The sequence below is a fragment of the Lissotriton vulgaris genome, unplaced genomic scaffold, assembly GCF_964263255.1.
Source record: "Lissotriton vulgaris unplaced genomic scaffold, aLisVul1.2 SCAFFOLD_490, whole genome shotgun sequence".
Lineage (NCBI taxonomy): Eukaryota > Metazoa > Chordata > Amphibia > Caudata > Salamandridae > Lissotriton > Lissotriton vulgaris.
In genome coordinates this window covers 731,899-748,468 of record NW_028240828.1, presented here as the reverse complement: position 1 = coordinate 748,468, position 16,570 = coordinate 731,899, and the positions used below count along the sequence as shown (strand labels likewise).

Below are 16,570 nucleotides of genomic sequence, written 5' to 3'. Positions count from 1 at the left end.
GCAATTATGCAAAACCGGGTGATCTGATTGTTCAGGAGGGTTTTTAGTCCCTCCTGGTTACCACCCTGTCTCCTTTTGGCCCCGCCCACGGGGACTGCATCTTTTACTGGCGGCGGGAGACAGTGTCTTCTAATTAGCCGCTAAGCACTTTTTTTTGGTATAGCTTTTCGCCGTCCCTCGCTGATCGCTTTGTTTAACGTCCCCCACTACACAAATGCCGGCAAGACGGGCTCCTACATTAGACCGTGCTTGTTTGTTTTGTTTTAGTTGTGTTAGCCAACCTCGGCAACAGTGACTATAGCCGAATCATCTAGGATGTTGGCATCTTGTCTTTTTCTTTCCACTTTGAATTACAGCTTCTTACCTTGCCCAGCCATCATTACGCAATAACGCAGAGGCGGACCCCCGTAGGGGCTAGGGAGCCGGCGCCATAACATACGGCGAGCCCCCGAAGGGGCAACAAAGGGGGGAAGACGGCCCGGGGACGAAACAAAGTGCGGGAAAACGGGGTCTCCTGAGCAAGCAGGGGGACCCCGGAAGGTGCCGGACTCGCCCCCCCCCCCCCCACCCCCCCCCCCCCACCCCTGTTCCTGGCCTCCGCCGCTGCGCGCTGGCCAATGGAGGGGCAGGCGATATTCAAACCCCCCAATGAGGGGGTTTCCCCAGGTGGAGACATACCTGGTGGGGGGCATATAAGCGCGCTCCCCCCAGTGATACTCCTATGCACAGGAGCGGGGGGAGCAGCACGGCACGAAGGAATCTTGTTGGTGGGCACAGCAGAAGACGGACGACGGGAACCCGTGCTGCCCCCGGAGAAGAGACACCGGCACAGAGAGCGAAGGCGCTCCCCTTCCCGCGCTGAGGAAGCGGGCGACACGGAGCGGGACCGGAGCTCCTCCCGGCTGTGGGGAAAGAGACCGCGACCGGAGCCCACCCGACGCGGCCTGCACATGGAAGAGGACCGCGATCGGAGGCCACCCGACGAGGCCCCCACCTGGAAGAGGACCGCGATCGGAGCCCACCCGACGCGGCCTGCACCCAGCCTGGGTCATCGGGCCAGGGGCGGACAGGAACCCCGCCGGGGCCCGCCCGGCAAGACACAGCAAAAGACCGCGACCGGAGCCCACCCGGCGCGGCCTCCGACCAAGAGCAGCCTCCAGGCCAGCGAGCACGACCGGAGCCACCCGGCGTGCCCCGGACCAAAGTGCACACCAACGGTGCGCGCCGGAGCCCACCTGACGGCACCGGCAAGCACAGCAACGCAGTGGTGAGCCTCCCCCCGCCCCCAGCTGCTGCCCCGGTCTTACCGGTCTGGGAGACTCCCGGAGCCCGCCCGGCTCATCCGAGGGAAACCGGTGGGCGCCCTCTGGTGGCTGACGGGAGGAACGGCAGGCGACAAATAAGGCCCTACAAGCAGAGCCCAAATAACAAAGGCAGGGCAGCTCCGGCGAGGGCAGCGAGCTTGGTGCATAACTTGCGGCGGCTGCACCCCGCCACGGAGAACCAAAAGACGGGGCTTTGGTGCACAACTTGCTAGGGAACAGGCGACTACAGGAATAAGGGCAGCCCAAGCACTAAGGCATGGCCAAGAAAGGGGGCCCAAAGAAGGGCCAGGACGACCTGAACGACCTACTGCGGAAGATCCGCGCAGCATCAGAGGCGCACGGGGACGGATGGCTGCAGGAGCATCTCAACCGCGACCCAGACGAGGGATCGAGCAGGGGATGGGGCAACGCGACCACACCCCCTGCGGCTAAGAGAAGCAGGAAAGCGCCAGCGAAGCTAGCGGATGCAGCACCGACCAAGAAAGCACCAAAAAGAACCCGACCAATTGCAGCCAGCACGGCGGTGGCGGGAGCGGACAAGGGGAACAGCGACACGCCAACCAATGGTGAGCATATTAGCGCGATCATACAGGAATGTTGCAAAGCAATGGCGCCACTGTTGTTGCAAGGGCTGGGGGTCCAGAACACGGGGGTACGAGGGCTCAGCCAAGTGAGGGACAAGGGCCAGGGCGACCGGAATGAACCATGCCACCGCAAGGGGAAGGGGCCACAGGGGCTCCCTGGTACCTGCTCAACCCGGGCACGGCGCGACAGCAACAGATAATAGAGCAGACACATACCACTACAGGGGGCGAGGGGGGGTCACCCTTAGCAGCATGGGGGGAGGCCCAACGGGTGAGTGGGCCCTCGATGGCCACAACAATAGCGGGGGCGTACGCCAGACCCTCCCCAGGCCCCGCACCCCTGACCACCAGAGCAACAGGATTAGCCAGCCTGATCCCCGTGGCGGTAAAGGAAAGAATATGGCGGAAAGAGTTCATAGACATCTTCTCCTTATTGGAAATACAGCTAGAAGGGCTAGACTTGACCACATGTGACAAGAAGGAGGAAGACAGGAGGGAGAGGAGAAGGGAGCGGAAAGAGCGCTCTTTTGATAATTGGTTGGACGCATTCAGGATTATGGTGTGCATAATAGGTGAAAAGTTCCCACAATACGCAGCGGATCTATGGTTATACGAGGCAAACCTACATAATGCGCAAAGGCAGTTCCCGGGGGAGGCGTGGCTGGAATACGATAAGGGTTTCAGGCTTAAAATGCAGACGCACCCCGAGATGGAGTGGAACGAGAAAGATGTGTCAGGTTTCATCCATAAGATGTTGGTAGCAAAGGAGGCCAGGTCCTGGGGGGGGGAGGACTGAGCACTCTTACCGGAGCTCCTTTCAAAGAGGGAAAGGAAGGCAGTTTCAGAAACATAAACACTTCAACACAGGAAAAGTATCTCACACAAGCGGACCACCAGCAATATGCTGGAAATTCGAGACCAATGAATGCGCATTTGGGGCATCATGTAAATTCTCGCACACATGTTCAGCATGCGGGGGAGGGCACCCGGCGGCAAACTGCAAGCGCAGAGAGAGCCATAAGCACGACAAGAAAGAGGGTAAGAAGCAATGAGGCGCGCAGGGCGGACCACGAGGGTGAAGCGCGACAAGGTACCCCCTCCCTAGCCTGGTCCCCCATCAACACGCAACGGCTACGCGCGCTAGCCAACAGATACCATAACAAGTCAGACGCAAAAATTTTGGTCCAGGGATTTGAAGAGGGTTTTACCATACCTTTCAAGGGCCCCCTCCCCCCCAGCTGCGGCCGGAACTTGGCATCGGCAATGCAGCACCCAGGGGTCGTGGCGAAAAAGATAGAGAAGGAAAGGCGGCTGGGCAGGATTGAGGGCCCCCTCCCGGCATCGGCGAGGGAAAGACTGGTCACCTCCCCACTGGGGGTGGTCCCCAAAAAGGAAGCAGGGCAGTTTAGATTAATCCACCACCTGTCGTTCCCAGACGGGCAGTCAGTAAATGACGGTATCGAGTCAGAGGTGTGCTCTGTGAGCTACTCCACGATAGACGACGCAATAGACCTGATAAGGGCCCCAGGGAGCGGCACACTCATGGCTAAGGCAGACATCGAATCAGCGTTTCGCCTCCTCCCAGTCCACCCAGACAGCTTTCACCTTTTAGGCTTCCAGTGGGAGGGACAGTACTACCACGACAAGGCAATGCCAATGGGCTGCTCAGTGTCATGTGCCTACTTCGAGCTGTTCAGCACATTCGTCGAATGGGCGTTACACGACCGCCACCCAGCGGGCGGTAAGCTGCACTACTTGGACGATTTCCTATTTACCGGCCCGCCGACTCCCCAGTGTGCAGGGACACGTTGGGTGCATTCACCAAACTTGCTGGGGAGCTAGGGATCCCTTTGTCCAAAGAAAAAACAGAAGGGCCCACGACAAGGATCACGTTCTTAGGGATAGAACTAGACTCAGTAGCAGGAACGTCAAGGCTCCCACTAGAGAAGGTAGAGGACATCCGGGGGGAGATAAAGAGCATGCGCGGGCGGGACAAAGCCACACTGAGAGAGTTACAACTGATTGGGAAACTGAATTTCGCTACCAGGGTCATCCCAGCGGGCAGGGTGTTCGCAAGGAGACTGACAAAACTCACGCGTGGCATCACACACAAGCACTACCATGTGCGCCTAGGGTCTGAGGTGAAAAGGGACCTGGAAGTGTGGGATGCCTTCCTAGCAGACTTCAACGGGGTGCTGATCTGGAGGGAAGGTTGGCTGACCTGCAAACAGGTCGAACTGTACACGGATGCGTCAGGGAGCACTGGGTTTGGCGCGCTCTTGAAGGACAAATGGTGCGCGGGCCAGTGGCCTGACAGCTGGCGCAGGCAGGGTGTTACAACAAACATAACATTTTTAGAGCTGTTTCCCATTGTGGTAGCACTAGTAATTTGGAGAGAAGAACTCAAAAACATGAAACTGACCCTATGGTCGGACAACAAGGGCGTAGTGCAGGCTATCAACAGGGGGTCTGCCAGGTGCCCAGACACACTAAGACTAATGCGCCGTCTGGTTACTTTACAGTTGGAAGGCAACATAGACCTACGAGCAAGGCACGTGCCAGGGGTGGAGAACGAGATAGGTGACACCCTGTCCAGAGGCATGATGAGCAAATTCAGGGAGCTGGCCCCCAGAGCAGACTCGGAAATTACGCCTTTCCCGCCCCAGCTGTGGAAGCTGGCGGGGCAGACCTCTCGGAACTGATCACCCAAGCCCTGGCCCCCGGGGCAGCAAAGAGATACACAAAATACTTAGCCACAGTACTCAAGATGGGGGGCATACACTCACTAGCCATACCGAGCGACACGCACAGGGCGGCAGAACAGTTCATCAGCTGGGCATACAAGAACGGCAAATCCAGGTCATGGACACAAGCCCACCTGACGGCCGTGTCGCACCATGTGAAGCTGGAAACAGGACACAACCCACTGGCATCACACTACATAAAGATAGCAATGAAGGGGTGGAAGAGGAAGGAAGGAAAGAAAGAGGACACAAGGCGCCCAATAGACTTCACCAGATATGGGGCGCTGCTACAGGCACTAGACAGAGTGACAGCGGGTGAGTACGAGCGCGTACTATTCAGGGCAGCATTCACCACGGCCTTCTTTGGGGCGTTCCGCATCAGTGAACTGGTGGCCCCCGCCAGGGGGGGGCCAAGCAGAGCGCTGCCTATGGGCAAGCGATGTGACACCAGGTGCCGGGCGAGTAGATCTGGCGCTGCGGCGGTCTAAGACGGACCAGGAGGGAAGGGGGGCCACGGTGACCCTACACTGCATCCAGAACCAGGAACACTGCGCAGTATGCTGCCTCTTAGCCTTTATGGCAATACGCCCGGCGGGACATGGCCCCCTGCTCATACACAGGGATGGGTCACACTTGAGTAAATTCCAGTTTATAGCAGTGATGCGCCAGGCCCTCAGCAACGCGGGTCTGCCACCATGGGCCTTTGGATCACACTCATTCCGAATCGGAACGGCCACGACCACGGCAAAACACGGGATGCCCGAGGCAGGAATTCAGGCAGTAGGGAGGTGGCGCTCGCGAGCATACAAATCCTACGTGAGGCCCCAGCTAATGTGACAAAAGGACAAGCAGGGTAGGCGTGAGAGTGACCAGTCGCTTTACATTTGCAGCAACAGGGAGCAGACCCCGCCTCGTGTGGGTGGTGGGCCACTCTTTTATCAAGCGGATGGGCGCGTGGTGGGAGCACAAGGGGAGACAGCTCAAAAACAGACCACAACACACGTGCATCCGCTGGTTTGGCCGGTCAGGCATGCACTGGTTTCAACTCGCGACGGCCCTCAAGAAAATAAGGGAGGGGGCAGGGCGCCACCCAGACGTTCTGATCATCCACCTCGGGGGGGGAACGACCTGGCCACACTGGGTCGGAGGGCCCTCCTCTTTGGAATACAGAGCGACCTTGTGGAAATAGCCAGGAGGTGCGGGAAAACGGCGATCATTTGGTCTGAGGTGATCAGCAGGCAGGAATGGCGGGGCGCCGAGTCGTATAAAGGCGTGGAGAACTCAAGGAAAAAGCTGAACCTCACAGTAAGCAAATTTTGCAGAGCAAACGGCCTGGGCTTCATCAGGCATGGGTTGATACACACCGGGCGCCCGGAATACTACGCAGCCGACGGGGTTCACCTGTCTGAGCAGGGGATGGAGATCTTCTGGAGCAATCTGTGGGGCGCCATGGTGTTAGCAGGCTGCCAATGAATAGCAGGACGCGAGGGGGGAGCCGCAGGAAGACGGCAGCCTCCCTGACGGCGTGGCGAAGGGCTACGCGGAGAACGGTTGGTACGGAGGCACACCGGAGAGCGGTGCGCCAGAACAGGTACACTCACCTTCAGATGCCGCACGGCTGGGTGAGATGGCCTAAGGACAGCGGCTCTGGGATGCCTCACGGCTGGGTGACATGCGACGAAGGGAAGGGGGAATATGCAGAGACGGCGCTCGCAGCCCAGCACCCGCCGGATGGCAGGGCACAACAAGGTCCGAAAGGTAGCGAGGCAGCTCAACTCTGGGACAACGAATATCCCCTTCCTGCGCTGAGGAAGCGCAAGGAAATCCAACCTACAGAAAAACCGCCCTAAAAGGGCTAAGAGACATTGGCAAGGAAATTTATTTGACATAACATGCAAATGCAAGTAATACCTGTTTCCTTGTAACCCTTAATAAACTGCGGCCAACAAATGACCACCACAAAGAAAGGCGTAGTGGCTTTCTTGGCGGGAAGGGAGTAAGGAATGTTATGTGTAAATGTTATGTGTAATTCACTGCGGGAGTGAGGCAGAGTGCGTAGGTTATCGCAGAGGCGGACCCCCGTAGGGGCTAGGGAGCCGGCGCCATAACGTACGGCGAGCCCCCGAAGGGGCAACAAAGGGGGGAAGACGGCCCGGGGACGAAACAAAGTGCGGGAAACGGGGTCTCCCGAGCAAGCAGGGGGGCCCCGGAAGGTGCCGGACTCAACCCCCCCCCCCCCTGTTCCTGGCTTCCGCCGCTGCGCGCTGGCCAATGGGGGGGCAGGCGATATTCAAACCCCCCAATCGGGGGGTATCCCCAGGTGGAGACATACCTGGTGGGGGGCATATAAGCGCGCTCCCCCCAGTGATACTCCTATGCACAGGAGCGGGGGGAGCAGCACGGCGCGAAGGAATCTTGTCCCACCCACCCACACCAAGGGATCAGCATTGTCGCAGGGCTGAAATAGGGAAAGAGCTTCGCGAAGGGCTACGCGGAGTACGGTTGGTACGGAGGCACACCGGAGAGCGGTGCGCCAGAATAGGTACACTCACCTTCAGATGCCGCATGGCTGGGTGAGATGGCCTAAGGACAGCGGCTCTGGGATGCCTCACGGCTGGGTGACATGCGACGAAGGGAAGGGGGAATATGCAGAGACGGCGCTCGCAGCCCAGCCCCCGCCGGATGGCAGGGCACAACAAGGTCCGAAAGGTAGCGAGGCAGCCTAACTCTGGGACAACGAATATCCCCTTCCTGCGCTGAGGAAGCGCAAGGAAATCCAACCTACAGAAAAACCGCCCTAAAAGGGCTAAGAGACATTGGCAAGGAAATTTATATGACATAACATGCAAATGCAAGTAATACCTGTTTCCTTGTAACCCTTAATAAACTGCGGCCAACAAATGACCACCACAAAGAAAGGCGTAGTGGCTTTCTTGGCGGGAAGGGAGTAAGGAATGTTATGTGTAATTCACTGCGGGAGTGGGGCAGAGTGCGTAGGTTATGATTCTCAGCCTTTATTGCATTAAATAACATCTAGACCAATTTATTTTCGGTCCCTTTAAATCACGCTAGAGTGTCAGTCGCAGATTGCACGTAAGAATGCACAGCTGGAGCACAGAACTTGGCACTCTCGGAGCCGCGCCACATTGTTACCCTCTATGCTGGATAATTCGGTTGGATACATCTCTGATGCCAGGGCTTAATTACTCAGCAATCCTTTAATCACATCCGCTTCATTTTCTTTAAGATCATCTTTATCAACCGCGCAAAAGCAAAAATTTGGAGCATGCATTAACGGCACCCCGGTAAAAGTTCAGGCACGTGTTGTTGGTTATCATCCTTTCCCAAAAAAACAAGAATGACTTCCCCTACCAAAACCGGTTCATTATGGCTGGACTGCTTTGCACAGGTGTAAAGGTGGCGGCGTCTGCATCAATGAGCCTTTTCTCTACACCGAGGGGTTCAAGCTTTTCTTATGTAGTGTAGCTGTCGAGGACTGAGAACTCGAAGGTTGAAAGCATGAAGTTTGGAACAAACTATGTACATCTTTATTCTGTATCATCCCGTCTGTGTTTCTCCTTTCTGCTTAAACTACCTTCATGGACCAGCAGCAACTTGGGGGCAAGGAATATGTTGGCCTCTACATGTGGGAAGTGCACAAATACACACTCCACTCCCAGGTGCACAGCGTTGTGCGGATTCCAAATCCATCTTACTTTAAACCGTTTAATCTTTTTCTATAAGTTTCTTCAATATTTGTCAAGTATATTTGTCATTGTTCTTCCTTGTTCATCAAGTACACACGTTTTCTATACTGTATTTAGGTAACTTCTCATATTTTTATGTGTCCATCCGGACTTCTTTTAAAAATAAGATCCCAATACACCAAGTCGTTCAGAGCAGCATTCATTTATTTCGAGCCCAATGCATTTCGGGCTGTCGTCCAGCCCTTCGTCAGGGGGAACTGTGAAAGGACAATTATGGATGATGCATTACTTATCAACACAGACCACATCACATTTAACATTCCTTTTCAGAATTTCATTTGTTTACAAGTTGCATCAACTAATATTCGACATTACGCATCAGCAAATAATCCTTCTAAAGTGCATCACGTTTCACAAACCCAAAGTCCGTGTAATCTAAATTCAAATTAATCCTAGATCTTCCCTTAAGGTTATCTTCCATACCACTTCTTAAGTATTATGTTAGTCAAAAAAACGCTACTGAAAACACATCCCATCATGGGCTCACTAAATCTTCTTTTTTTGCAGTGATTAACATCTTTTAAACATAAAACTGCATTGCATCTACTGAGCCCTGCCGAAGTTGTCTATCTATTTCCTAGTAATTTACGATATTCAGAACCTTCCATATATCAATTGTCGGCTAAAAATGATTAGTGCAACCGTGTTTCCGTGATCAACATACCTGCTCACGTTTTTCATTTCTATCAGCTCACGCCGCGCGCTGCACATAATTCGATCTCCCGTGCTTGTGCGCCGTGTTTAAACAGTTTGTGCTCCACACCCTACCTCTCCACCTGACACATTAGCAGCTACATGCCGAAACTTCCTCCCCCATAATGCACCAAACAATCTGCTTTTACATTGCGTACTTGTCCTAAAAACTCGTGCTCAAATGGAAAACGATAATTGTTCTAAATCTTTATGTTGTTTTTAACAAAAGGGTCCATGATCCATCCATTCTTTTTATTAAAATATCTTAACAGTCCTTCCTGATGTTTGTGGGTATCAGCGTCTCCGATTGTTGCTCCGAACTCGATGTTCCTCCATGTGTGCCTTCATAAGTTCAAACATTTTGTCTGCATTCCTTTTCATGGGTGCAATAACCAACGGGGGGCTAGTGTTTATTAAATGTGAATGAAGGTGGTCAGCACTCCATTATCCTCCATTTGTATTCCTTTACTTCTCTTCCAAAAATTTAAACCTGTTGCGTGCTACCCGGATTGTGTAAGCTTACACAATCCGGGTAGCACGCAACAGGTTTAAATTTTTGGAAGAGAAGTAAAGGAATACAAATGGAGGATAATGGAGTGCTGACCACCTTCATTCACAAGGAATATGTTGGGGCATACAGCTAGCACCCTCAACCCCCTCGTGTTGGGCCAGATGAAAAATTTCTATGCAGCCTAACTTGTTTTTCTGCCATCTTTACTGAGGCTCCTTCCGCTTTGTCATCAAAATAGAAATATCAGGTGCCTTCAAAAACTCCTCTTCTTCATGCCTCACCCCCTATTTTTTCCCACCCTCAGAAGCATAACACATTTCTGGTGTCTCTTGCAACCCTCCTGCAAGCACCAAAACAAAACGACCTGGTCTTTTACCTCTCATGGCTGCTGTCTCACTGTGTGTGCTGCTCCTATTTTTTTTTTTAAATGATCAGATGCACTGTGGTTGACACAGTAAGTAACTGAATTCGATTTTACAAGAAAATCATATAAGTATACATAAAAGCACACACAAAAAAATCTTGAGTTCATCTTAAAATTATTACATAAAAAAAATCAGTGCAGAGGAGCCATCAAAGAACAATGCTACCATAGAAGCCGTTCATAAGGTGCAATAGTGCCATGAGACAGCATTCCTCTGCGACTAAAAAAGTAGCACTAAGAACAGTAGCCAGGGGGGGAGGAGCCTAGCCGACGACCAAGATGGCCGCCTGAACCCTCGGCTCCGCTGGTCCGTTTCCTTCTTGTCCGAGCCGCTAACAATCCTGGAATTTACGGTGGACCCTCTCGGCGGCTTCGGACTTGGGAGGCGACGCTGCGCCCGACGGTGTGCTCCCCGTCGCTCTTCGCTCGGCAGAAGCGAAGGAACGTCCCAGTTTGCCTCCCGGCGTACCCTGATGGCGTCCAGGTCTTTGTCTCCGTGGACGGCTGACCCCGGCGGAGTGGAGCAGAGGCCGTAGACGGCGGATCGGAGTAGACTGGCTGTGAATGGTTGCAACAACAAGTCATCCGCAACACTGTTGCATCCGCTTTCCTCTACACGCTGCACTGGGATCGCGGCAACCAGCGATACATTGTATTCCTCCCTTGGATCCATTGTTAGCCTTCGCCTTCCGACGACTTCCCCGGGGGCCATTTTGAGCCGGGCGCTCCTGAGCTTGCTGTTGCAGACTCGGCCGGATCCTGGCGATCTTACTGTCTTCTGCCCTTATACTACAGCCGGGATATCGCTATTATGGAGAGTGCAGCCCTTGCCCCTGATATCCGGGTGTGCAAGTTAAGACGCCGCAGGTATTCCGTGCAGCTGGGAAGTGGTGCTGGCAGGGGGGCCCAAGTACTGACTCACGATTGTGAGCCCCACGGTCATGATACTATGCCGTCCCTTTCTCCTGACCTGCCCCTGAGCCTAGGGGACATTCACGACGCCCTGATCGCCTTGCGGGCAGACGTGCGGTCCACAGCTCGGGACCTGGGAGGTCGACTGGACGCCGGTGGGCTCGCCCTGCCCCCCGTGGATCGAGCCTGCGTCCACCTGCGGGGCGCTTCGCCACACCCTGTGCTCGGTCGTGGTGAACCGACTGGGCGGCCATGCACGGGAGTGCTAGTAGACCTGGACCTAGTGGCCGCCTCGACTTTGCCGGAGTTAAGTGTGGGCAGTGTGGGAGCTCCTGAATTACCGCGCCGACTTGAGAAATGCAGCTGGGAGCCATGTCCTGGCCTTTCCGTGGGTGCCGCTGGCGGCTCTGACTACTGTGGTGAACCCATGTCGCCACCGTCTAGCTGGATTGTCGTGGGAGACTCGCTGCGCTGCGCTGCTTCTCTCTATACAGTTTGGGACTCCACGGCACTGGACTGGTCGGACGCTGGGGGCAGACACCTTCGATCATTGCCGTGTGGACTAGCTGCCTTTGGTGAACTGCTGTCTTGCTATGGACCATCTGCCACGATTGTGGACCACATTACGACGTCCGAGATGGACTTTGGTGATCGTTCCTTTACTCAGCTGTGGTCCCTTTGTTTGTTCCCACCTTCTACGAGGTCTGTTGTGCAGCTGGATTGTACCGTCGCCCCGCACCGTAGGGGACAGGGTTGAGGCTGCGCCCTTTTGGATCAGGACTGTCTCTCTTCTGCTGCTGGGACGCTGATGGACTGCCGGGGATTTGAATATTGGTATTGTACTGGTCTTGGGGTCGGGGTACGGGCGGCCGGGGAATCGTATGTGCATCGAATTGGATATGCTTAATTGGCCCTCCTCCGGTCTTATGTGAATTGTATTTCTTTTTCTTTTTCCTTTCCCTTTTCTTTCTTCCTCTCAATTTCTCTTCTCTTACTACATTTCGGGTTTTTTGGGGTGATGAAACACTCTGCTAGGGGGGGGTGGTAGGCCGTAGCCTCTGCATGTGTGTAGGGTGGGGGGGTACATTTTAGTTAGTGTTATTTTCTATGGTGCCTTTTGTTATTATATAATTTTTCTTCTTTCCTAGGCCCGGGTTAGGTAGACTGGGGGATGGGTGAAGGCGCGGTGTTAGTTGGGAAGTTGCGTCCTCTTTAGGGGTATGCATACTGTGTGGCCGTCCTCTGGCTGGAACTTGCATGTTGCGAGCCGCACTGATTGACACGGGTGTCTGTTGTCGAGTCCCACCTACGCGGACCTAGTTTCTTTTTCTTACTGGTATTAGTACGGAGTAGTACGACCTGATCTTCATTGTTGCGATGAAAACCTTGAAATTAACCTTCACCGATCCTGAGAAATGGTAATATGATACTTACAGTGTAACCCATTTATTGCTTGCCTATAACGAAGATATTACGGTGTCGCCGTAAAGTTGCATTGATGCTCAACTGTTGTCGTGGCCGGCCGGAAGGTTGTAGGCCCGTATTTGTTCTGATTTGATGCAAAATAAAGGTTTTCAAAAAAAAAAAAAAACAGTAGCCAGAAACCTACATATAAAAATACAGTTTGGTTGTAGATAAGTTGTAAATATAACAAGCATTGAAAATGCAATAGGTCGCGCCTTTGATTAAGTTAAAGCCATTTGCTTTGCTAATAGTATTGTATAGCAAAGAAAATGGCTTTAACTTAATGAAAGGCGAGACCTATTGCATTTTTAATGCTTGTTCTAATGAGTAATTAAAGTAGTCGTGTGTCTCTATCTCTAGGGGGATCTCGTACCTATGCTCCTCATAGTCTGATAAAATATATTTCATCTCTAAATGAGAATTTGATTAGAACGTTGATAGCAAGTACCCTTTAACCGAAATAAACTGTCTGATGCCTTCCAAAATGGAAGCGTGGCTTGACTTTTTTTTTTTGTCTTTCTCTGCAGAGAGGTGGACCTCTACACGGGTTACACGACGAGGAATATTCTGTGTATGCCTATTGTCAGCCGAGGCAGCGTGATAGGCGTTGTGCAGATGGTAAACAAATTAAGCGGCAGTGCGTTCTCGAAAACGGATGAGAACAACTTCAAAATGTTTGCAGTTTTCTGTGCTTTGGCCTTGCACTGTGCGAACGTAAGTTTTTTTGGGCACATGTGAAATGTCAAAATATTAAATGTCTATAACTTGACCAGCTATTTCCAGGATGGTTTTGGTTTTCTCCATCTAATGTAAAACACACTGCTTGCTCTAACTCTCTTCGCATTTTTCGATATAAGTTTTTATTGTAATTAAATCTTACTCATTTTTTAATGGAAATCCAGATCTTGATGGGTTTCTTCCACTGTACTCCAGAAATAAATGCCACAAATTATTTATAGTATATGTTAATTAACATAGTTTATGTGCAGTGTACAGACCATCACTCTCCTAATTTTTTAATTGGCTTTTCTATAGGGAGCTAATCATAGTAACGCATAGTTAGTCTGCACCTGACTTAATGACTTTAACCGTCAGGAGCCTGTTACACGTGCCCAGCACTTATAAATAGTAAGTCATTGTAGTTCCCAAAGTGTAGAATTGCAGGGTTAGCCTGTTTAATTGTTCATAGTGAGGTTAACTTAAGAGCTCCAAGTACTGTCCTTGTAAGTTTTGGTTAAACAAAATCCAAATGAGACGTTCTTGTATCCAGCATCTGTATGTCTTTGAGGTCCAAAATACAACCTTCTCATTCAAGCTTGTGTGCACCGTATAGACCGAGATGAACATCGAACCCTCTCAGCTATCAGATATAGAAATGGGACTAACAGGTATGTAGAGAGGACTGTGCAGAGGTTGCAATGTTAAAATGGTTGCAGTATTTAATAGCAGAGGTTTCTTGATGGTCCTGAAGTCAGTTGTGTCTGTAGTAATATTGGTGAATTGTTGCGACAGTGCATTCATACTTTGAGTCTACCACTTATTTTATGTATTTAGTCTAGTCAGTCCAAAACCTTTGCGATCTTCCAGGCATGGTTGATATTTAGCCCTGTATATAAATTAATGCTAAGTTTGTCATAGGTGTGTCTCCGTGTCAGAGGTGCAAAATGTATTCTTGGCAAAATGTTATATTCACCACAGTTGTTCCAGTGTTTGAAGCCAACTGCTATATTGCTAGTAATTTCTATTGAGAGCATAGATACGCATGTCGGGTGGACTACATAGATTTATATAGCCATGGTTCACACATGTTCATACAATCATCCCTTCTACATAGGGTCTGTATTGGGACTAAATGTGAATGAAACTATTCATTGGCTTACGTTTTTTCAGTTTGGACCATTTGCAAATCCATGCGTTTATAGGTACAGTGACCTAGTAATATGTTGCACAAGTTATTAATTCCAGCGTATTGCTTATATCAGACTCTCAGGAATAGCATTAGATAGCTTACACATTTGAACTAAATTTTCCTCCATCAGTCCAATGTAATGCTGTTCTTTCTCTTTATTTTTAGGTCTCGCCTAGGCAGCGATTGCACAGTCTCTTCGAGACATGCTGTTTTCAGGATATGTGCATAAAGCTCTGGCTACTTCCCGCCCATCTTTTTAATTGGCTCCTGTCTCTGTCCTTTGTAAATGATGGCTTTTCATTGGTCATTAGGCTTTGTAGTTCCTCCTTAGCACTGCCCTGTCTTTTTGTAACCTCCCATGAGGACACCCCCTATTAAATGTGTTACGCCCTAGGTTTTAATTACAGCCTCAAGGCACTATTTTCTTAAATGCCTTCAGACAGGACACTCACTTGGTCCTAAACATGGCTGGCACGTCTCACATTTATATTAGACCTTCTATAAATGTCCCTTAGTCAGCTCCACATAGAGTACAACCTAATCCTGAATTAATGTAATAATTATTTTGTCATATTTCAAAAGCTACTAATTGTATATATTGAATGTACTGTGGTACTATCTTGCATGCAATGCATTATGGATGGAGTGGATTGACCATATCTTCATAGTTTATGATGCTCACTAGGGACCTTTAGGCACCGCTATTAGATCTTCTATAAATTTCCCTTCATCAGCTCTACATAGAGTACAACCTAATCGTAATTAATATAATAGTTTTGTCACATTTCAAAGCTATTAATTGTATATATGGACATAGCTTTTTTAATGTACTTGTGGTACTGTCTTGCATGCAATGGATTATGGGAGTACCATATGTGACCAAAAGTTTGATGCTCACTAAGGACCTCTAGGCGTAGCTTGCGTTACTGAACCTACACATCTATATTAGACCTTCAATAAATTTCCCTTCATCAGCTCCACATAGAGTATATCCTAATCCGGGATTAATATAGGGTGGATTCCCCCCCCCCCTCCAAATCAGGGCGTCATTTCTGACCCAAATACATCAATCGTCACCTTCCACAGCACCCTATGTTTATGATGCTCACTAGGGACCTCTAGGCGCAGCTTGCGGTACTGCACCTACACATCTCACATTTATATTAGACCTTCTATAAATTTCTCTTCATCAGCTCCCCATAGAGTACAACCTAATCAGAATTAATGTAATCATTGTTTTGTCACATTTCAAAGCTATTAATTGTATATATGGACATAGCTATTTGAATGTACTTGTGGAACTGTTTTGCATGCAATGCGTTATGGGAGTACCTTATGTGACCAAAAGTTTGATGCTCACTCCGGACTTCTAGGAGCAGCTTGCGGTACTGGTAGTGCTGGTGCCTTGCTTACTAGGGACCTCTAGGAGCAGCTTGTGGTACTGCATCTACCTCATCTCACATTTTATATTAGACCTTCTATAGATTTCCCTTCATCAGCTCTACATAGAGCACAATCTAACCTAATCCGGAATTAATATAATTATTTTGTCACATTTCAAAGCTACTAATTGTATATATGGACACAGCTATTTGAATGTACTCGTGGTACTGTCTTGCATGCAATGCATTATGGGTCGGGTGGATTTACCATATCTTCAAAGTTTATTATGCTCACTAGGGACCTGTGGGAGAAGCTTGTGGTGCTGCACCTAGACTAGCAGTGCTGGTGCCTTGCTCACTAGGGACCTCTGCGAACAGCTTGCAGTACTGCACTTTTTATTTATGTTTTAAAACCCAAAACATAAATAAAAGGCTTTCATTTACAATGCCAATAGCTCTAACCCATGTGAATGCGAGACCTATTGCACTGCAAAAGCTTGTCATTTCTTGAATGAGGTTGTTCTGTTTATTAGAGAAATCTCATTTTTAGTGGATTTTATAGGTTACTCACTTGTCATCGTCTGGCTGCTTTCTGTGTTTGTGATCACCCACTAATCAGAGAAGCCTATCGTACATTTCAGCTTCTTTGACGCTTGCCCTATCATATTTCGATTTTAAATCCCCAAATTTTCTTTTTGGCATAGTCTTAATACTTGATCACCACATCTTAATCATTGCACAGAATGTAAAATATTTCCAAAGTACCTGGTCCTGGTTGAAATATTCGATAAATGGGCTACTTGTTTTCCAGTTTATGGATATTCTTTTAAAGTTTCTTTAATCTGCGGTTCACTC

General features: G+C 50.3%; 1 protein-coding gene across 1 annotated transcript in view; it reads left to right on the top strand.

Moving 5' to 3' along the window:
* LOC147672520 (cAMP and cAMP-inhibited cGMP 3',5'-cyclic phosphodiesterase 10A-like) overlaps nucleotides 1-16,570 on the top strand; it is a 909,783-nt gene that overhangs the window by 492,784 nt on the left and 400,429 nt on the right. The window contains exon 12 of the mRNA XM_086947973.1: nucleotides 12,952-13,138. Coding sequence (XP_086804099.1) covers nucleotides 12,952-13,138 — 187 coding nt within the window. The remainder of the gene's footprint in view (nucleotides 1-12,951; nucleotides 13,139-16,570) is intronic.